Raw genomic sequence first — 24,066 nt, forward strand, 5'->3', positions numbered from 1 at the left:
AAAACTATTTTAACAAATGATATTATTACTCTTGTATGTTATTAAATGATATAGCCGAATACAGTATGAAGTTAAACATTACAAATCCCATATAATGAAACACCAAGTATATAGTTATTTAAATACGATATTATTAATAGGAGCTTAGTATGTCTACAAACATTACTTATTTTGTAAGAAAACGCGCTATTCTCTACACGACAAAAGCGAATTTATAATATTACCAATACGTAACGATCGCCGAAAACGAAGACGCCAGGAATCCCTGATGCTATGCGGTCTTAATGATCTCTGGACAGCACGTATTGCAATAGAAATTATAAATATAGTAATGATCATTCCACAGCTTTGAAGCGGAGTGACAGTCGCCAAATGTTTTCGCTTCAGAATGTCGAATAAACATGAATTTCATATCACATCTTTAACAAACTTTTCACTTTATCTTGAGATATACACCGGTTCGGTTTGGGATACTATTGTCTTATAGCTAAACTATTTCCGTTGTGAGTAAATGAAGATTGTTTTATAGTAAAACGCAGAATGATATTTACATTGCTAATGGCTGAAAACTTATGCGCTATGTTTAGGGTTTATTTAAAATGTAAAAGCCAATCGAATGAATAGAATGCCGAAAAATACACCAACTGTTATATGATTATACATAATTCTATATCATTTTTATTCATACTATTTCATTACTACCATCTAAACATGAAAAGCTTGACACATTAATATAATTAATAATAATATAACTAATGTAACACTACATATTAGATGTCAAAGGAAATTAATTACCTATTATCAATCAAAATGCCCGACTTCATCATGATTTAGTATTTTAAAACACGAAAACTTTTAATTTTATATGATCGTAATATATTGCTATACGTGATATAAGCAAATGCAGTAATTTTTTAATAAATTTTGTAAGCGCGAAAAACAAGGATGTGCGAATAGTATCCGAATAATTCAGTATATTCTATTGTTACTTGAAGTAAATATTTTTAATGAAGAAAAAAACTGACATTATAACCTTGACAAAATACCGTCAGGAAGAAATGGACTTTATTTTAATTCAGGGTTAGAAATCGTTAAACGACCTACAAATGACATAAATCTACATCGAAATGCAAATTTCAAAATATAGTAGTAACCTTGCACGTCTAAACTTGCAGAGACATTTGACGAAGCCTTTAGACTTCAAAAAAATTATGCATTAGTTTTCATTATTAATAAATTAATCAATAGATTTTAGTTAAAAAGTTTGTATATAAATAATATTTAACATTTACTTATTATTTTATTACTTTATTAATTAAAAATTAAAAATGTATTTAAAAAAAAAATTATAAAATGTTTAAAACTCGTTTACATTTTAACATTGCTTGTATTTATATGAAAAACATGTAATACATCATAGGGAAAACTCATTAATTAAAAAAATACCGAATAAATTCGCACCTCCCTATCGAAAGGCTATTCGAAGCTAAACACGTAAAACGAATTTTCCGAATCGAATGCAGGTGAATCGATTTTTTCCTTCATAAATTTATAATATTCCATTACATGATGACTTAGCATTTATCCATTGATGAATTACTTACTATATGAATAATATTTAACAACCAAAAGCTATTCCCCAAAACTTCACTAAGACGCTCCGATGCGCCCATTAAGACGCCTTTAAATTAATGCGTAAAACAAACGCTTCAACTACACGAAAATACCGTTAAGACCAAAAGCCTTGGCATACCGCATAGGACTTATACGAAAATCTATAAACTAAAAACATTATTTATTTTAACTCCGAAGGGAAAATCTATTTTTATATTATTATAGATTTTTATGAATATGTATGTACCAAGCCGAATCTAGAGTCACGGATTTATGAAATATTTTAAAACAGAACGATTTTGTTACAACCAAAGTTGTTTATTCATTACAAGATTACAATACAACTATTCTCCAAATAATTGCTTTTATTTCTAATTTACTCAATTTTCATTTCACTACACATGAATGAATAGACAATATTCCTACGTGATCACAACATCTTTGCAGAGATTGTGTTTTGATTATAATAATATAGTTTTCAAAATAGCATGCGAATTACATTGAATTTGAGTGTTACATGTGTCAAATCAGACGCCCACACACTTACCTGATACGGCCTATTAAATCTACAATCCATTGAATATAACATATTTGAAAGCTTTGAAAAAAATATGACCGACACGATAATAATGCAAGTACTTTTTTATTGTTACTACAATATTGCAAAGACATTTATACAAAAAGGTTACATTTATAATAATATTAATAATATGTACATATTGATTACTTCAGAGTAAGACTACGAAACGCTTGAAGTTACAGAGATAGTTTAAAGTGACATAAAAATTTTAATTTCTAATGAGCCACATACATATATTCGGACTACGTTAGGTCCAAGTAAACAGTATATATTTCCATAGATTAAAATGCTGAATGTTGATAGTGTCGTGATTTTGCTGTTGAATGACGATTTAGTTGATTTTATATGATCGCTGTTAGAATGCGCATTTGATAAATGCCCCAACTGGGTCATTCCAACTAGCTGGGGGGACGAATTGTCGAATGATTCATTTAATCCGACAATTCGCTCTCCTCGGATCATTCATCCTTGCTGTCTTCGCTCGACTCTGGTGGCTGGCGGCTGTCGGAGCGGCTATAATTATAAACAAACATTATAAATAACTGCCGCCTCCCTTATACGAATCCTTGGATGACTTCACAATACTTGTTCCATTATTCTATAGTTTAATATCTTTTTTTTATGATTGAAAGATTACTGGTGGCCCGAAGGCCTTTCCAGTTTCACCAGGACAGGTGGGCAAGAGCAAAGGCTCAGCCAGGAGGGGTGGGATTTGTTAACAGCTGCACCACCGAAAGAGACCTGACAACTCAAGAGCAGCTGCTTCGCGAATGAATCTACTATCGGATCGGAATGGCGATCCGCTGAGAAGGTCCAGCGAGAAACTCAGCGAGCTGATGCATGGGTTAGGTTGCACGTCGACCTCTTTATCGAGTTCGCCGAGTACGGTTACCGAAGTCCCTAAGCCTGCTCCTAGTATTAGAGCTGAAGGCGTCAGGACAAAATCATAAAGTACTACCTTTAGGCCTTTCCGAGTTAATAATACGCTTCATCATAAATAATACTTTGTTGTCAAAACATCACTCACATGACGTCACAAAGCCCCACTCAGGGTTACCACCTCATTGAACGACGTAGTAAACTTATTAATGTTGCTATTATTATTACCCTGCGTTCAGGAATCTTGCTGCCGAAACGTAACGCGCTGGATCGTAGTCCTCGGAATCGGAGGCGCGGTTGCGGGCGATGTTGCGCATGTGCTCGCGGAACGCTGTACGTATTGTGGCGCTATCTGCAGAGTTCGAATTGTCGGAGGCTTCACGAAGACTATCTGTAATCACAACAAAACTTACTGCCTACAAGAATCCGATGTAATTTATCCAGATTAAGCTGGTTAAGTAGAGTTGTAGATTTTGAGCTAAATGTGGTTTAAAATAAACCTTAGTGACCCTATTATGTATGTTAATTTCGAAGTACACTCAGTACAATTGTTTTATAAAGAGATGATGATTTTAAAGCAGGACTATTTGTAAAATTAATTATTATTATTATATATCTTTATTTCAGTAAAGAGACCATACATTTTGTTAGTAATTATTGCTTATAATCTATGTTAGTAACTTAAAAACCTAACACATAATTATTTGACTATTTATTACAATTTCTTTCCCAAGTGCCTCCTGCTGTTCCCAAGGCTTATTAATTAACCGTCCCTCGACCTTGCTCGATATGATGTTCAATATGAAAAATTACAAATCATCTCTTTAAATCGACAAATCGATAGTATCACAAATGATATTAATCTTACATCATTTTTCGTTGGTCAACATGGAATGTGTGTGTGTGAATGTTTTTTTTTTTTTAATAAGGCGGATCTTTTACTGGTGGTAGGACCTTTTGTGAGTCTGCACGGGTAGGTACCACCAACCTGCCTATTTCAGCCGTGAAGCAGTAATGCGTTTCGGTTTGAAGGGTGGGGCAGCCGTTGTAACTATACTGAGACCTTAGAACTTATATCTCAAGGTGGGTGGCGCATTTACGTTGTAGATGTCTATGGGCTCCAGTGACCACTTAACACTAGGTGGGCTGTGAGCTCGACCAACCAATTAAGTAATAAGAAAAAAAAAACATCGCCGCTGAGATAATAATTTAGTGTTAACAAATCGTGCAACTCGCAACACGTCCTGCGACTCCCCAATATAGGAATTAGGAAGACTAAAAGATGCCCGACAGACTACATAATGTAAGATCCTTTGGAGTCCGTTACGGTAATACATGAAGATCGTCACGGTTGTTTATGACAACTAGTAATGCTAAAAAAAGTCTACAAACCACTCATGAAATTATCAAGATTTGCCGATGGTCTAGATTGACGGACGCAGCGGCGCTTCCTAGATGGCATGCCGGTCAGGTACGCGTCGCTGAACGGCTCTTGTGGCTGCGGCCGTTGAGTCTGCGCCTGCTGATCACGAGTGAACACCGGCACCCATTCTTCGCCCCAGTGTTGCATTAGAACAACTGGTGACACCTAAGAATACATTGACATTATTTAATAACTCAAAACTGTGTTTTTTATGATATAACAACCACTTCCGTGTCTATTCAATGCGTGGAAGAATCATTCTAACGTCTATGTATGGGTTTCAGTAGCTTCTGAAATCTAGCTCAGCTGATCACGTAACTCATTTATTTTTAATACGCTTTTATTAGCTTCAGACGTATGTATGTATGTTTGTAACGGAATCTTTGAACATGATTTTGACCGCCTTCAAAACGTCGGATTAACTCTAAATTTGATATACTTATTAAGGACCGATGACAATAAAATATTTTAAAAAAATTGAAATTCAACTAAAAAATTAAATATAAATAGTAGTTTAAAAAAACTAACAAAATACGCTTTTATAGAAAATCCAACTAAAAAATAGAAAATAAATTATAAAAAATTTAATTAATTTGAAGTAAAAATAGTGTAAGAAAAAATGATTTTACTGTAAAAAAAAGCGTGGGGTGCATGGTATCAGTAGTTATAAATATTTTATAAACAGATATATGAGTAGAAGGGTTATTTTGATAATGTCCCCACGCTTTTTTACAATAAAATCATTTTTCTTACACTATTTTTAATTCAAATTTATTAAAAATTTTTAAATTAATTTTTTATTTTTTACTTGGATTTTCTATAAAAGCGTATTTTGTTAGTTTTTTTAAACTACTATTTATTTTTTAAGTATTGACGTACTATTTTTTATACTTTATAAGAAGTACATTATTAAGTTACTTGATTTTTAACAGATTTCAGTTATTTTATTTCATTCAATTAATTCTCATTACTCAACTCACCTCGAAAATTATTGACCGAAACGATAAAGACGAGCGTCCGTGAGTTTTGTTTAAACGTTTAGATGAAACTGTCCGAAACGTTTTACATTAAAATTTATTCAACAATACGATTGCGTAAAAACTTTCCATGAGTGTACCGCGTGAAACGTGTTTGTTTGTTTCGATTTATTCATATTTATTCGCACTAGAGGTCCCGCAGTAGTCGAAATTCGAATATAATCAATTGGAATTGTATAATAAGTTGGTACACTATTATGATTGTATTTTATACTTCTATAATCACAAATTTCGCCAAGGCTACACTATAAAAAAATATTAATAAAGACAAACAATATTTATTCTATTCTCAATTTGACCACAGACGTCAAGAACAAAAGTTTGACAATAAATAGTATGCATGCGTGTGTGCGTCAAATACATGGTATGTAGTGTGTTGTAATGTTTTCTTTATTGATTAAATGTATCTTTTATGCATCATTTTTAAAAAAATTAGCATTGTGCACTTCTTCTCTATATTCTCTAAAAGTGTGAAAAATTTCATACTCCTCCGTCCGCGCAATTTTCATAAAAAGGGATACAAAGTTTTTGCTTCACGTATTTATATATAGATGCTTTAATACAACAATTTTGAATTAACGTTTTCAAATTAGACGTATGATGAGAGCACAAGAAATATTGCTCATAGTGCCCTATTGAATTTTTAATCGTGAATGACTTTAAACAGAGAAAACGAGACATACGATCGCGGTCTCCGTTAGTTAATTGCTCACGTTATTTTCATAGAAAGCAATCTTATACTTTTATATCGACTGTTGGGAGCGGAGCGTGTTATAAGTCAGCTCGTTATGATACTACAAAGTTCGAATGACGAACCGCATGCTTGCCGACTGAAGACCAGCAGTGGCAATTACATTTGGTTAACCGACAGCGCTGATAACGCCCGAATATCATTCGATACTTCGATCAGTCGGCCTATAGTCTATATATATATAAATGAATTGCTGTTCGTTAGTCTCGCTAAAACTCGAGAACGGCTGAACCGATTTGGCTAATTTTAGTCTTGAATTGTTTGTGGAGTTCCAGAGAAGGTTTAAAAGGTTAGATAAATATAAAAATGTTCGGAATTAAATAAAAATAACAAATTGGTTTTCCTTTGATGTGTCCCCCGTCGGACGGATTCCTTTTATTTGTTTTAAGTTTATTTTATACGTTATCGATATTTATTTATTTTATACTACGAAGTCTGCCGGGTCAGCTAGTTGCTAATAATTTAAAATTCTTATGTAAATATAATGAAAAGAAGAAAAAAACTACTAATCTTTTCGGTTAGACTATTTTAATACGGACCGCTCATTTATAACATTGTAGTAGTCGATTGATAACTTTCTGCTCAACAACAAAAAATATACGTCATGGCTATTTAAACTATAGATGGGGTTCCGAAATGCGTTCGATGTTATATATATTTTTATATCTATATATTAATGGTTGTTTTCGGAGTAAAATAATACACTGTATTTGTTTTTAACGTTGTTGTTCCAGTTGTATTTGGGAACACTTTAAAACTCGGATAGATTACTTTTGCTAATTTCATATACAGGGTGTTTTTATAGTTTCTGAAACTAAAACTAAAGAGAATGGACACGATAAAACTAGGAGTTGTGATTGAAAAATAAATTTTTGGTAGATCGATCTCACCACCACCGCGTATGAATGACGCCGTACTTTTTCTGCTTAACTCAACAGGCAATTTATTTTTGGGTCAGGTTAAAAGTTAATTTTCGTTTCAATTTCAATTTTACATTATTAGTCTACTTATTACTTACAAACTGCAAATCAGGGGAGACGTTGCCGTTGCGACTAGCGCCCACGGGGCTGCGACCGTTAGCTTCATTCTGTGGTGGCACTGTGCTACTATTAGACACCTGATCTGGTCGAGGTTGCCATGCTTCCCCGTGACTTGAAGTTCTGACCATTGAGCAAATATACATTTTTTACTATTCACATTTTATTGTTAAAAATTCGTTTGATTGTGATTATACTAACCGAGGTAGAGATTCGCTTCGATTTGCCATTGAAGCCCTCGCAATGGCCGCTGCAAACAGATTCATAGACGGGCGTTCTGAGGAAGTCGAAGGACGAGCTTGTATTGGCGCATGAGCTGGTGACGCTACCGGGGACGCATTAGATGAAGGTAACGGTGATGACTTAGGCGAGGCAGCTGCAGATGGTGTCGTGGAGGTCGGCACCGACATTGTAGTCGATGGTGCTACGGACAAAGCCGCAGATGTGGGGGTCGGTGAACCCGGTGGTAACGGTACCGGTGAGCAGACTGGGGTAAAAACTGGTGAACCAGCCCATGGGTGGACACTCGAGACACCTGTAGACAGCATAGCTGAAGCCACTCTTGACGGTGTCTCTGTGGCTATTCTTGAGTGTACAGGCGAAGCAGTCGTTGATGGTGCCGCTGAAGCAGTTGCTGAAGTTACTGTAGATGCTTCTTTTGACGCTGCTGTAGAATGAACAACTGAAGATTTTCGGGATTCGTCAGATAGCACTATAGATAAAGCAACCGACGGAGTTGGAGATGAAGAGCTTGTATGAGCTGGTGAAGCAACTGGGGAAGGCCCTTCAGAGCTAGCCGTTGAAGATGCTGTAGAGGCTGCCAATGATGCAACTACTGAGGCGGCGACGGATGCTGACGCTGATACCGCAAGTGAAGCCACAGATGATAGTGATGATGAATCATCAGATGACGAAGGGGACATTGGCCTCGGAGCTGTACCCATAGGAATTCTTTCCACGCACATACGTAATGGACAGCCACGCAAATGTTCACCTTCCATGTAAGGTGATGCTGTCGCAACCCCAATATGGGTCGGATGTAAGCCCGAGGAATGCGCCATCTCCATAGCCTGTGGCAATGGAGGCGGTGTCTGTAATATAGACATTATAATTACAAAACAATTATACTTACTACAAAGTAAGATACAGTATTTGTCTCTAATGAGTAGTACATACGCTCAATCTGCTACCATCCCTGAATCTAAGATATGGGCGCACCATGTTAGACTGTGTCTGAACATTTTCCATTATACCATTCAAATTATCGTTGCTGAGGGCGAGGATCATAGCCCGAGCTGCATCATCGAAATCTTCCATGATTTCACCCTATTAAAGATACAATATACATATGAACCAGGTTGTTTTATTAGAATTTAAACTGAAAAAATAAAATAAAAAATACACACCATGTAAATCCTGAACAAATCGCGCATGCCTTCTGCCCCTCGTTGGCAAAATTGAGTAAAAAGAGTGCACAGGTCGGTGAAAAGACGACAAAAAACGCGATAAAATCGGGGTGCAAATGATTCACCAGGAGCATCGGACATCACAGATGCAATTATAGCCGGCAGGCGAGATCGTACAAAGTTACGAAAAGACGTAGTTATATCAAACTCTTCCACGACAGGGGTTATGGTGCTCTGAAAAAAATATTAATAAAATAGTTTAGACATAGAAACAATGATTTTTTTCTTTTATTATCGACTAGTTGACCCGGCAGACTTTGCAGTGCCTCAATCGATTAATAAAAGACCTAAATTTTTGTATAAAATAAACTTAAAAAAAACAAAAGAAATCCGTCCGACGGGGGACACATCAATTTTGTTTTTAATTGTTATTTTTATTTAATTCCAAGCATTTCCATATTTAGCTACCTTTTAAACCTTCTCTGGACTTCCACAAATAATTCAAGACCAAAATTAGCCAAATCGGTCCAGCCGTTCTCGAGTTTTAGCGAGACTAACGAACAGCAATTCATTTTTATATATATATATAGATAGATAGGTAGATTAGTTTGAGGCTATTCGTTTGCAGGAAAGTTATTTCACACAATTCTTCTGTTACTAGTATAACGTAGTCAATCATCGTTTCCCCACTATTGTGAAATATTATTAGATTAACTCTTAATAATTACCATGTTCCTTATGAATTCCTCGTGTTGGTCAACAAGGTAATCAGCGACAGCCTGAAAAGCGTTCTCTCCCTGACATCTGTCAGCCCTGTTCAACAAATCTTGAATATAGTGGCGCAAGTGTATGCGAACCGAATTGAACTCGTTGGGAACAAGAATAGGTTCCCCGTTCTGGGACTGCATTGGTTCCATTAAAAACAGGTGACGAGCCTGCAACAAAATAAAATTCGTTCTTGATGTTCATAAGAAAATCGTGAAAATTATGTCTTAAATTACAATAATATCTATAAAACAATTCCAAAGGATAACTAGGATTAGGTAGTTTACTAGCATTTTTAATTAAACATTTTATTAATCTGAAATATTACATTATTATATATATTTTGATATTGCCACACAACATAGGTACTTAAAACCATTTGTCTTCTTGACACGCTCAGCCTTTCTTTGTAAGCGGCAGTGTAAAGTGCTATACTTTATACTTTCTTTTTAGTCATTAGATAATATTGAAAAGATAAATCCTACTTTACTAAGTACTAAATATATTCATTTTACAATTAGTATCAGTAAATACTTACAACTGTCACCATGAAAGCTGTAAGCCATATTTCCTGATTCTCCTCAGAGCTATTCAGGAACTGTATCAGCAAGTTCATGTGGTCCTGGATACAAAAAATATGTACACAAATGTGAGATGTCTTTGAAAATTTTTTCGTTTGAATAGAAAATATTAAAATGAAAAGTTTTTTTTTTGGTTTACTACAATTCCCTATAAAACCTTAGAAGCTCCAACTTGAACCGAGTCAATGTTATAAAATGAAGTGTTAATATTGTTTTCATTTTACAGTAGCTGTTTGTTACGTAAATTAACACAGATGACAGCATTAGTGTTTCCACAGCAATATATGGGACATTATATTTAACTAGCTGACCCGGCAGACTTCGTAGTGCCTCAATCGATAAATAAAAGACCTAAACTTTTATATAGAATAAACTTAAAACAAACAAAAGGAATCCGTCCGACGGGGGACACGTCAAAGGGAAAACAAAATTGTTATTTTTATTTAATTCCGAGAATTTTCATATTTTTATACCTTTTAAACCTTCTCTGGACTTCCACAAATAATTCAAGACCAAAATTAGTCAAATCGGTCAAGCCGTTTTCATGTTATGTCGTGACAACGGAAAACGGGTTTCATTTTTATATATATAGATAAGTAGTCATCATTTGTCTAAAAATTTAAAAGCATACATTTTCTCAATATCTTGGTAATATTGTATGGTTGAGGCCTTCAGTGTAACATATCTATATAAAATATTAATACGTGAAGCAAAAACTTTGTATCCCTTTTTACGAAAGTTGCGCGGTCGAAGGAGTATGAAATTTCCCACACTTAATATAGAGAATATAGAGAAGTAATGCAGCATGTAAATATTTTTTTAAATTGAGGCCGTCAGCGCAGAAGTGGCCGCAATTTTCATATTCGTGCTTATACTATACTGCAATTTATTTCAAACAAATAAATTTTGATGCAAAAATGGCCTACCCATAGTTTTACATATAGATAACAGATGGATTTGTAAATATTTTTGAGCGTATTGTTTTTGCCAAAGCAGGGTAAAAGTAAATTCAAACCTCATTATCTCCATGCGAACTATGGTAAGCTTTAAGCCACTTTTGCACTGACGGCCTCAATTAAGCATAAAAAATACATTACACACACAATCATGTATTTGACACACACACACGCATGCACACTATTTGTTTATTATCAAACTTTTCTTGTTGCTTATAGTCTGTGGTCAAATTGAGAAGAGATTAAATATTGTTTGCCTTTATTAATATTTGTCTATAGCGTAGTCTTAGCGAAATCTGTGATTATATAAGTATAATAATCTTTGACAATAGAATCATAATAGTGTATAAACTTATAATGACAATTAATTATTGTCGAATTTCCACTACCGGGGTACCACTAGTATTTGTTAATCACCTGAGTTAGACTCGAATTGCGTGTGGTAATCGTTTCAAACCGTTGAGCCGCCGCCCTTCTAGCGCGTGCGCGTCCTACAGCCGCCAGTTGCTGCTGGAAGTATTCCCTGCAAATACAAAACTTACTTAATCGTCGGTTTTGTGCCTTTATAGAAGGCGCCTTCCTCAGTGGTGAAACCACACGACTCGGTGAATCTATTACATGAATAATTTCAATAAAACTATATTAATCATTACATACTGGCGGTAGGACCTCTTGTGAGTCCGCGCGGGTAGGTACCACCACCCTGCTTATTTCTGCCGTGAAACAGTAATGCGTTTCGGTTTGAAGAGTGGGGCAGCCGTTGTAACTATACTGAGATCTTAGAACTTATATCTCAAGGTGGGTGGCGCATTTACGCTGTAGATGTCTATAGACTCCAGTAACCACTTAAAACCGGGTGGGCTGTAAGCTTGTAAAACCGGGTGGGCTGTAAGCTTGTCCACCCATCTAAGCAATAAAAAAAATCATTTTTCAGAGGGTTTCATTTTGTATTAACCCGTCAAGCTATAATTAATTTTAATTCCCACTATCGCTCTTCTCTTCCGTAGAAGTAGAATGATGATGTTAGCTTACACAGATGCGTTCTAACTAGCAGAGAAATTACACAAAATACAATCGAATTCGCCGTTATTATTCATGATGGGAGGAAGATAAAATAAAGACATATTATTATAATAATATGTATATGTTATTGTTATAATATGTATATATATAACAAGCAATATAATAACAAAAATACCTGCGTCGTGTCAAACGAAGGCGGGCCCATGCGCTATCGCATTGCAAAAATCTGTCATATGTAAGATGATGCGACAGAGCGTGCGCACGGCCCGCCCCTGCGGCTCGACGCAACTGAATGTTCGCTGTAACAATATTATTTTAAGTTTAATATCGATTCAAATGTTAATAAAGGCATTAATTGTAATTAATTATATTATTTACTCTACACTTAATACTATTGGTATATAATACCGACACCAGTTATATTAAATAAAGGGAAAAATATATCGAGATACGAGCGATTGTAAAAATAACTAAATCTATAAAATCATTTATTGTACACCTTGCACTTTACAAAACACAATTGTACAGTAAATGTAGTTTTATTGAGGCAGACCGAAGATTAAAATGTATGGTGATGCTAATGTAACTATGATTCTGGCGGAAATTCTAGGAGGGTCGGGAGACTCACGTTGTCGTATCAGATCTTGACTACTCTGTGTTCTAACCCGCGCTTGTGTTCCACTTTGTGGCTGACTCTGACTCTGAGGCTGTCCTTGATTTTGAGTTGAATTTTGATTTTGTGGCGGACCTTGCGTAATGACAATAGGAGGAGTCACATGGACAGCCACTCGGTCTATACCAGAGCCCAACTCCTGACGAAGCAGTGTACTGGCAATATTATGCAGCATATCGATGTTCGGTGGCCCTCCCCAGGGCATAGAAGGCGCCAAGAAGACTGCAAATAAAAATTTAATTTACAACATTAACTTTATCATTAGACTTTATCAACTATCCCACACATACAAAAATAATGTAAATATTAGAATGATGTTACTTACGTATACGTATGAATGAATCTGGGTTAATATTAGCCAGTTACTTGTTATACCTCAAAGAGCCCATACTAATTCAATTTGTATTTTTTTCCATAACATGTTATTTTTTTTCTAGTTATGTGAATGTGTGTTCAATGTTGAAAAAATCCGAACGATTTAGCTTTATTTCCATCATATGATGGAGTCTTATCACATTGCTTACTTACATGTAATTATAAATAAAATAGAATTTGAATGAGAAGCTTGACATTAGTATTTTTATTTATTTTATCCCTACTTATTTTCGATTAAATGATTTTTTGGGTCTTAAAATGTTTGTTGGTAATGGTCCAAATGAGGTTGTTATAGAAAAAATAAAATAGAACTGGACAGAACAATGTCAGCTAGTTTAACTAATTATGTGTAAATTTATCTTTATGAGTTTAGAATGTTTGTTATTTCAGTGAAAAATAAAAGTTAGTTAAGTTAGCAAGCAAATATTCCTATTAAAGGAAATAAGTAGATCGAAAGTAAAAGTGTACGTATATAACGCACACAAAGGTCGAAGTTGTGTTTTTTTTTTTCAATGTTTTACCAACATTATTTGTTGAATTATTAAATGCCACCATCACAAATATTAGTAAATTAACTTATGAACTAAGCGACCATTTACTTCACACATTAAAACACTTAATAACACCTTCATAAGCTATAATGATCATTAAAAATGAAATTAACAGTTATATTCTCTGTAATCTACTTACTTCACCGTTTCCGCGAAAGCATTAAACAAATTAAAACTTCCTGGGGCTATGCAGGATTAAATTTAAAAAATTACCTCCACCCTCAAACTGCGGAGCGCCAGGGCCGGCGTTGTTGCCTGATTGCATGAAATCCTCCATGCTCATAATGACCTCAACACCACCCATGCTTCCAACCTGGCTCAAGTTCCTCAAGAAATTCTCGAACTCTATGATCCGATAGAAATATTTGTTAAACATGGCATTTAAAAAGAAATACTTTTTGGAATTCTAAGAGCCTACTTAAAAATAATTAAACCTTTTTAATTTAACAGTTGAACTTAGGTAGTTGTCATAAGGTGCATACCCGATAAAAATACGAATAATATTTGTTCTATGTAAACATTCTAATATAAGAGCGCAGCTGTTGTTTCGGTCGAAGAACAATAGATACGAGAAGGTTCTCTAAAACCGTAAACAAAAATATAGCTTTAAAGATATTCTTACCGGATAGGTCTTGGCGGCGATTACCACGATTTCCTTGATTTTGAGATGGTTCAGGCTGTGTGCGTTGACTCTGAGGGTGCGGAGTCTGTTCGGTCTGTTGCTGTGGTTGAGACGGTGGCGGTGGCTGTGGCTGCGGCTGTTCTTGTTGTTGGCTGGTGGCAGCAGCAACGTTAGCCAATCCATTGAGCAGCGCATTGTCGATCGGAAACGCGATCGGTACTCTCGTCTCAATTTCGACTTCATAAGTGACCGGATTTGACTGATCATCGTCAATAGCGCTCGGCTGAGCAGTATTAACATCGGCTGCATTTACTTGCATGGACGTAGTTGGTCCGCCTTGTATTTCGACTCCCAATTCAGTCCCAGCTTGGGCTGATGTTGCTTGATTCAGTTGAAGATGCTCAATTGGTGCTAGAACGGCGGTAATAGCTCTAACTGTAGGTGCAGCTGAAGTCGCAACAGTAGCTGTAGCAGTTGCGCTTGTAACGGTTTCTGAAGCTGTCGCTCGAGGATTAGTTGTAGTGGTTGTGGTAGTACCACTTGTTGCAGTGGCGGTTGTGTTTCCGGCGCTGGGTCGAGATTGGGGCGGGCGCCGGTTAGTCTGCACTACGTTAATTTGTGCCTGCCCGAAATTTAGAAACGATTAAGTTTTATAATAAAGATCTATTGAATTAATTTTGTTTAAAACCATTACTGACAATAACAGAAGCAATATTTCAACTACTAAATTTACCTGCATTGGAAGCCCGTGGTGAGCTACAACTGGCTCAGATGTGAGCCGTGGAGGGTGGCGTCCGACTTGGAAATGAAGGTCACTAGCCACGTGATAGGCATGTGCGAAGCTGTGCATTAAGTCATTGACTAAATCGACAATACGCTGCGAGTGAGCCCTTTCCTGTCCGGTGTACTCCGGTGTCTGAAATACAATTTCTTATTAGTAACCAATATTAGTATTTTATTTTATATGAAAAGTATATTTGTATACCTCCGGGTTATTAGCTTCCTTGAGCATTTCAATGTAGGATTCTCGATGAGGACTGAACTGGTCTTGAAGATTATCCAGTTCCTCGAGCAATTCGGCTAGATCTCTTGGCCGAGTGTGGCGGGTCCGGAATAATCTCATAGCCCTGTAAGATCTTAAAGTATACACGAATGTCAAAATAAACAAACATACATATGTATTTTTGGAAGGTTGCCCATGCGATGGACTGACCAAATCAAGTCAGCAGAGTGTACCGCACTCACCACAAACCGAAAGAAGTGGCGATTACTTATGAGGCGCATAACATCTGCCCACAGCAGTGACGACCACGACCGCTCTGACAAGAGTAATACGACAAGGAAAAAAAATGTCAACGTACTATAAAACTATATTATTACCTGTTGAATCTAAAGTAAGCAATACGTCGCGAGTAATTGTGAATAATCTATATTCCATAATATAATTTCTAATTAATGTGTAATATATTATTATACTGTGTAATAAAAAAAATTGCACATTACCTACTCTACGTTTTAACGTCATAGAACCTATCCATGTGTATGAATATATGGCTAATATGAACTTAACACACCAAATTATATTTTTAGGTACTTTTTTTTTCCAAATAGTTTAAAATCAATGAAAATTGTGATAAACCTAGACTCAGCGAAGCACTCCTCTAACTAGAGCAGATTTTAAACAAAGTCTGCCAGGCTGACACCGTGAACTCACCTTTTGCAACAATTGACATTTCAAAGTTCGTAAACACATCATTTTCTGGGTTTTTACTTTACTACTACGCCTACAATGAACGTTACTAATACCGCCGAATACTGGATTTCTTTTCTTTACCCAGGAATTAATTTTAGTTACAATTAGTGATGTCATAAAATATCTGTCATTTTAAAATAGGACAATATCGAGATGTAAATCATCTAAAATAAATCAAATTATGTTATAGGGTTTTTAGTTTCTGTTACAATGTCCATGTATCATAATTGTAGATTATTTTACATTATTTAAATTATTAAAATACAGTCTCGAAAGTATATTTATTCAGTAAGTCAGAGCGACGATGTCCAATTTTTATGTGTTTTTATCAAAGGTGACGCTCCCGTCATTTAACAGAGATAAAATTTCGAGTCTGTGCCTACTGCTAAAATTTAATATATTGGCTTCCAATAGTTTCTACGTGTTTGATTTTATTTTGAAATCTACATAAAATTTCTACCAAAATTAATCTTGGCAGGAGATGTTGGGTATTTTTTGAGTTGAGGCATATTTTCGGTTAGTTATTTAGTTATAGAATGCGTTATTTACTTTTAATGATATATATTTATGATTATTTTCAGCGTATCTAAAATGAAAAAATGCGCGTTTTTTTACTGTTTTTAAAATTATTTATATTTGGCTCCGTATGATATTACCAGCTTAAGAATTAAGAATAGATAGAGAATCATTAAGTCGTTAGAATTTGGTTCTTTAAATGGTTACTAACACTTCAGTTGGTAAAATTGCATGCACAGTAGGTACAGTAGGTCTGTTTAGAATAAAACAAATAAAATTATGTCACATTCGTTTGATTTCGAAGAAAATTCAATTATTAATCATATTTTCTGAAAGATTTTGATACTACCCTCAAGGGACGATATGTAATGCCCGAGACGTATCAATAATGAATTCGTATGTTTCAATATTTAGCAATAATCGCGGAGAAGTGTTTCTTTAATTTGTTGTAGAGGTCAATTTACAGAAAGTTTACATATTTCATACATACATAGAAAACCCGATAGCATACAAAATGTAAAATGTTCAAAAATATAATACGTTCAATTATCCTGACGGGTTGGTGCTTGTCGCTTATTATATAATTGCACGTTCAACCTCAAGTTTAGTAATATGCCGATCATAATTATCAAAATTAACGAGAAGTAACTACTCATCATATTATTCGCTTGTTAAAATGGCGCTCGCTGATTTATACTGCGCCGGTCTAGCCACACCCGGGTTATTGACATCCGAAGCCTAGACCTTCATCGATCCAGTCTAGAGCGCCGCGCATCTCATTTTAAGGATTGCGCAGGGCATTTTGTATCTACCTATATTTATGTCTGAGTAACGAGAAAAACTGTAAGCTTGCTCCTGTAAAAGTTGCCTGATACACTTCATAACCATTTTGTACATATTTCGGTCAGCAAAAAGAAAATTAATTAATACCTAAACCGACTTTCTATAAAAATATGTTTGATGAATCAATGGTAGAACAAGGGTGCTTTTCAGAAAATAAAAATTTATCATATTCGAATAAACACACATACAACGTCAATATTATAATGTGACGACATCAGAATACTCTGAGATTAATATTTAGGGACATTTTAAATCTACTTAGTATTGAATTTTCTATAATCTAAACTAAGTTAATTGTTTAGTATATTTTAAAGATAAAAACGAAAGCACCTACCTGCGGCGAGCATTCGCAACGCGGGCACCATCCGCTACATCTCCGTTTTCATCCAAAGGTGGAGACGGCTACCAGAAATTTTAAAACAAAATTTATTGATGTGATATTAAAATGTATAATAATAACGTCACTTTCAACAATAACGAGAATTATAAATACGAAATACACCAGTGTCCCAGAATTACGCACACACATTGTTATCCAAGTTTAATATATCAATGTTATTCAATAAACTTATAAATGAAACCAAATATGATTACAGTAACAAGCATAAAATGGAACGGTGAACATCACAAAAAAATTATTCAAACAACCCTATTTTTCAAACTATCGTAAGTTAGTAGATATGGATAACTTCATTACCCCAAATAAAATCCATCGTGCATTAGTGAATATGTACATGATTTTGTCCAAACAAACACCATTTTTTGTTATTTAGATTTTCTTGAAGCTTAATCACAACTACACTAATGCAATTTACAAAAAAAAAAAATATTACTGTGGTCGAATGTTTTTCATACCGTCTCGTCTACCAAAATAAATGTTTTGGTCGTTATATGTGTTTCAAAACTAATATTAGTTCAAAAATAGACTTGGCAACATAAATTTTAGGTCTCTTAACATTATTGTTAAGTAAACAATTTCATTACTTCTATGTTTATTGTTATATACACAGTTAAATACATATAAAAACTGGAAAAACACAATATAAAGAGATTCTAGAAATGAGTATTTCTTTTTATTGTATATGAAAAATACTGCTCTCAATGCAGAATCACTTTCGCGTAAAAAAAACTCTTGGCAGGAAAATTTTGTACATCATAGTAGTATATATGTTAACGGAAATGTATGTAATCCGTCATTGTATACAATTCCTAGGAAATGTATGTAATTCCTAAAATCGCACGGAAATGTGTGAAATAAATTATATTATACTTACACATTACACATTTCCTAGGAAATCTATACATTTCCTAAATAGCAATCGGAAATGTAAAACATTTAAGATATTGGTGGGTACGCGGGGACAGCGGGACGAGTCTTGCACTACGGTCAGTTGCCAACTTGCAATCCACTGGAACCGGCCAGGGATTTAAGAAGTGCCTTTGCAAGAAAAACTGTGCTACATCAAGATGTCTGTGTTTTAAAAATAAAGTATTATGTACTTCCAAATGCCATTCGAGCTTACCCTGCAAAAATAAATAGCTATATGGACTGACAAAGTATTATTATAATATAAAGATTTACTTTTATACCTTGACATTTATAATTACTTAATTATCAGACTGATTACTTGCCAAATGAAAATTTGATTTTATAAGAATAAATATAAGTTGATTTTGTGATACGTTAAAAGTTAATAGATAGTTGATTTTAGAAGTTTTAATTAGTAAGATAATATGAATATATTATTATTATTTTACAGTATGACTGTTACCCGATTGTCTCAATAAGTGTTATATTAAAAAAATATTATTAACAACGTGTTTTATTACAGAAAGCATTTACTTTATACATTTCCTAATACGATATTGGAATTATATACAATTCCGAGGAAATTTATACATTTCCTAGGATATCTATGCATTAAATAGTTTTTCAAGCAATATTTTATACATTTCCTAAATAGTATCGGAATTGTACACATTTCCTAGGATTTGTATACAGTTCCTTGATTTCATACATTTCCGGTAACATATATAATATTTACTACTAGAGTAAGATTTATTAAGGATTGCAGTCCCTTCAAAAAAATTAAATTAATTTTTAGTAATTAATTAAATAATAATCAATCGTAAAATTTAGTCTTTCTTAATATTTTAACTTTCTTGTAGCCCGTAATCATTCCTGTGTAAAAACCCTTTGAGATATTTTAATGTAAGGACCGAATTACCTACTGTTACATTGCCTTACCGGTTTCCTTCATAAGACCTACTTTGTAAGTATGAAACACAGAAATGTGTATTATAAAACACGCATACAAAGCTGTGAAACAATAAGAGCAAACTTTTAAAATTGATTCCATGTAGATAAATACCACACCCTTGAATTAATTATTTGGCCAAACAAAAAGTTACCTCTTCTTGCGTGTCATCAGGACCAGGAACATCCATAAATTCTATAGGAGGCTCACTGCTGGACGATGCATCAGAATTTCCCTACAGTAGGTACATTAACCAAATAAACAAATACATATTTACAATTTTTTTTAACCTATTCTTTAAAAATATGTTGTTACTCTTTGTTGTAATACTTACTTCTTTAATAGAAATAAAAAGTAACAATTACTACACAACAGTTTTCTCTTTCATACTAACATGCAAACAAACAAAAATAAAAGCAATTAATAAATATATGAAGAATGGGGAAAAAATTTAATGTTTGTAATGTTGAATAAAAACTGCTCTTAGCATTTTCTAACACATGCCATTTTCTTTTTAACCCTGACATAAAAGACTGCATTAGTCTAAAAAAAATTAAATTACCGTGCCAGTTATATGGGCATTAAGTTGAGCCAAAGATGTTTTGATATCTGCTATCAGACGTCGAATAAATTCCATACGTCCAGCTGTTGGAGACAGATTCATTTGCTGCTGTTGCTCAATCAAGAAATCTGGTGTTAAAGCCTAAAGCCAAAATATATAATTATTACTAACTATTATTAACGACACCTCTGTAAAATTAATATTGCATTTATAATTAAAATTTAAAAGATTATTACCAATAGATGTCTGATTTGGTGATGCAAGCCATTGTTTTGTCCTTCAGAAGCATGAAGATGTGCTGACGCGGGTCCAAGAGGGTTTATAGTAGACTGCCGAGATTGGGGACTTGGTGGCGCACGTTGAACAAGGTGAACAACTTTCCCGTGGACATCTAAACAAAGTAAACAAATTGTAAAAAAAACCAGACAAGGTGTCATATCATACATTTATCACAAACATATGTTTGTCACTTACATACAGAGAATACAAAAAAAAACTCTCAAACTTTCTTAAGTTAGATATTGTTACCAGATTTGGTTGCATTAACTAAGTTCCCTTTAGCTGCCCCAGATAAACGGAAGCAAGAACAATTTACAGATGTATGGAAAATGTGTGTTATTTTCATATCATATGAAAACATATATTTTTTACCCATGGAGACAGTCAAGCATACGGCCCACCTGATGGTGTGTGGTTACCATCGCTCGTCGGCAATACAGCCAAGCTACTAATTACCGACCAAGTAAGTCGTTGCCTACTGAAACTTTATTTCCTTTTTAAAAAAAATAAATTTAAAAAATTTTAAATTTTTTTTTTATCTAAGCTCTTTTAACTCTTGCTGAATTTCATTGGTCTATATTTTCGTTACGTTTGTATTGCGTAGCAAATATTATCTGTACCTATGTCAGGCAGACAAATCGAGAGACGGTGACAAGAGACAGCAAAGTGATCCTATAATGAAACCCTTCTTTCTGTTTGAGAACTAGATCCCTAAAAAGAAAGATATTTTCAAATTACCATATTCTGTGAGCTTTTTGTCATCTTGTAAAACTCTTCCACAGAAAATGAGTCTCTGAAGATGTATCTCAATACCCATCTGCTCCCGTACTTTCTCTTTGAGCTGCTGTACTGTGATCTGAAATACTTGTTATTTGTAGTGGCATAACACCATAATAATTTCGCAATAATATAGCACATAAAATTTCTTGCAGTAGCTGTGTTATTAACTAAAAACTTACATTATATCATTAGCAAATTGTAAAGTTTTATGGATTTTGTGACTTCCAATGTAATTACAATAATAGAACATGCTTTTCTTTATTTATAATTGACAATGAACATTAAATCATTACATATGTAACAATCAATGAATCATACAAGACAAAAATAATATTTTTCAGAATAGCAGTGTGGGTTACAAAGAAATGAAAGCAATGTGGAATAAAGGTCTTTAAAAAAAACAGTTGATGGAAAAAAATGGGAATAGAGAGTAAACATTATTTATTTATCAACTTCAGCACAGTCTACAACATCAGATAACAGCAAACTATAACTAAAAAATTTAATATCCCTCATAGCTAGCCAACTTAACAAAGGCTGCCTCTAAGAGTATTATTATTACGCATCCTGTGATTGGAAATGGTGTGGAGCAGTGAAAATAGTCATTAAACAAAGCCTTAATAAAAAGTGCTGTTAGCACTAGCATGTCATTGGATAAAAAAAATTGGTATTGTGATTTGAGTTTTGGTCATCTATCTTGTATTACAGAGCTTAATTTACTAAAATGTGGATTACACCACCCACCTTGCAGTCATATAGGCCTTAGTGGTATGGATGCTCTGATTTTCAAAAAACTTCGCAAAACTGTATATAGCCATTTTAATAAATGAAACATACAAAAATATGTCTTTGTACCCTACTTGAAAACTCACAATGATACCCTAAATACAAATTCCACGAAAATTTCCTTCATACAGTTTATACTGTACAACTTTATTATTTAAGGGTCAAACAAGTGAAAATATGTAAATGTAGTACACACTTTCTTCAATATTCATTGATACAAGAAACACTGACTCCTCAACTAAATTACCATATCAATATATTTTTTCTATCTTGTTCCATAATGTTCTCATACACATGCATATTTTTCAATTGCATTGAGTATTATATGTTTCACTAAACTTATTGATGTTACTCAAGTAAAAGGTTCTTAATTAATTTTAAATTACAGAAAGTTGTTGAAAATGATGAATATCATTATAATAAATGTATGTATGTACATTATGTAATTACTTTTTTACTAAGCTACACTATAGTTTCAAAGGAAAACAGAAATACCTATTATGACTAAAACTCAGTCCAATAAAATTTGGCAGTTGACAGTATACATGAAGTAACTAAAGAAAATTCGCATTGCAAAGGTTTAAGCAGCTGCCTCGCAAAAAACTAATTTAAGAGTTATCTTTGCTAACTACATGCATACATATAATCCCAATAACTACAAAAAAGCTATAAGTAAGAATGATTAAAATTATTATATGAAACATGAGTTTTTTTTTTTTTTTGTGTAGCTGCAACTAGAAAATTAACTAGAAAAAAGAAGCAAAATACATAAACTAAGTAGTGCACATTTCCAAATTAATTCAAAGATTTCTAAAATTATTTTTGCGAAGCAAATCAATACGGCGCAGGCGTGATGGAAGCAGAGTGCAGGACAACGAAACTGTCTATAATTAAACGGAAGAAAGACAAACAGTAGCTACAATTGGCCACATAGTAAGAAAAACTACTTCAGCATAATGCTATGCTTACCTCATCATCCACAGACATCTCATGATTAACAGCATCTAATGTCTTAATCGTAAATTCAATCATTTTTTACGAAAACATGAAGGCTCCCTGCGTTGTAGACTTATCAACGCGTGCCTAAAAACGAAATTATATTCACACACCAAAAAAGTACTTTAGCTACTACGAAAGAAATTGTTTAGCTAATACGAAAGACTTACGCTTACTTAAAAAAAAAACGACTTGTTTTTTTAAAAGATATATGAATGTACACATGTATTTTTAATTTTTTTAATCAGGTTGAAAAATCTTTTTTCTGATGACAGCAACCAAAAGGGCATTATTGTCAGAAAGAGCCACAGATACCAATAGATTGAAAAAAGTCCACTCGGACATATGGATGAAAATCAATAGTGGATGGGGCCATAGATTAAGCTAACTTTACTTTTTTAACCAAAATTTTGTATAATATACCTACCTGTTCAACGCATATTGTGGAAACCAAAAACACACTTAAATGACCATTGAAATCATTTTTCTTAATAAGGAGTTCTTTTATACAAATATAAAGTTGCTTTATAGATGTGACCATCAGCCGAATTTATCTTTGGTCTGCAACATTTTAATTACCTACACTTTAGTCTGTGTGGCACCTTATTTAAGAATCTGCACAATAAACTATCACTGGTAAACTAATATAAATAGCTCTGCGCTGTCTATCCCGAAGAGAATTACAACCACAGCCTTTTACTCGGAGCGAGACTACAAAAAGGAGAAAAATCGATACCCACGAAGCAGTCACAGTACCAAAATGAATTGTATATTCTATAACGACTTTTAATTTTTTAGTCTTCCAACATCGAAATTTGCTAACGTGGAAAAAATAAAAAAGGCCATTTAGCTGACCTCTATTCGGTAAAAATCCTTAAATTATATATAAAAATGGTCTACTTCGTCTTTTAAATTAAATACTTCTCATGACGAATCTACTTTTATAAATTTGTGCTTTATTTTGTATAGATTTTTTTATTAACTTAAGACCGCTATCTTAAAGGGATATATTATATTTTA

General features: G+C 33.9%; 1 protein-coding gene across 8 annotated transcripts; it reads right to left on the bottom strand.

Moving 5' to 3' along the window:
* Positions 1-1,911: 1,911 nt before the first annotated feature.
* LOC114245187 (uncharacterized) lies at positions 1,912-23,614 on the bottom strand. Of its 8 annotated transcripts, none has more exons than XM_089729119.1 (23): positions 23,474-23,614; positions 23,020-23,133; positions 21,223-21,340; positions 20,442-20,596; positions 20,206-20,346; positions 19,798-19,878; positions 17,720-17,787; positions 15,259-15,409; positions 15,007-15,189; positions 14,298-14,895; positions 13,865-13,996; positions 12,681-12,947; positions 12,228-12,351; positions 11,447-11,552; positions 10,031-10,114; positions 9,456-9,662; positions 8,728-8,961; positions 8,498-8,647; positions 7,523-8,412; positions 7,303-7,444; positions 4,466-4,661; positions 3,302-3,464; positions 1,912-2,707 (listed from the first exon to the last, which is right to left on the bottom strand). In XM_089729119.1, exons 2-23 carry the CDS (start codon positions 23,080-23,082, stop codon positions 2,653-2,655), a joined length of 4,308 nt encoding a protein of 1,435 aa, XP_089585245.1. In that variant the 5' UTR covers positions 23,083-23,133; positions 23,474-23,614; the 3' UTR covers positions 1,912-2,652. The 8 variants fall into 8 exon arrangements, with proteins under 8 accessions (XP_089585245.1, XP_028033048.2, XP_028033049.2 ...); XM_028177247.2 differs by having other exon boundaries at positions 14,274-14,895; XM_028177248.2 differs by lacking the exon at positions 23,474-23,614 and adding an exon at positions 23,268-23,383 and having other exon boundaries at positions 14,274-14,895.
* Between the last annotated feature and the right edge of the window lie 452 nt (positions 23,615-24,066).

The sequence above is a fragment of the Bombyx mandarina genome, chromosome 01 (genome assembly GCF_030267445.1).
Source record: "Bombyx mandarina strain Sakado chromosome 01, ASM3026744v2".
Classification (NCBI taxonomy): domain Eukaryota; kingdom Metazoa; phylum Arthropoda; class Insecta; order Lepidoptera; family Bombycidae; genus Bombyx; species Bombyx mandarina.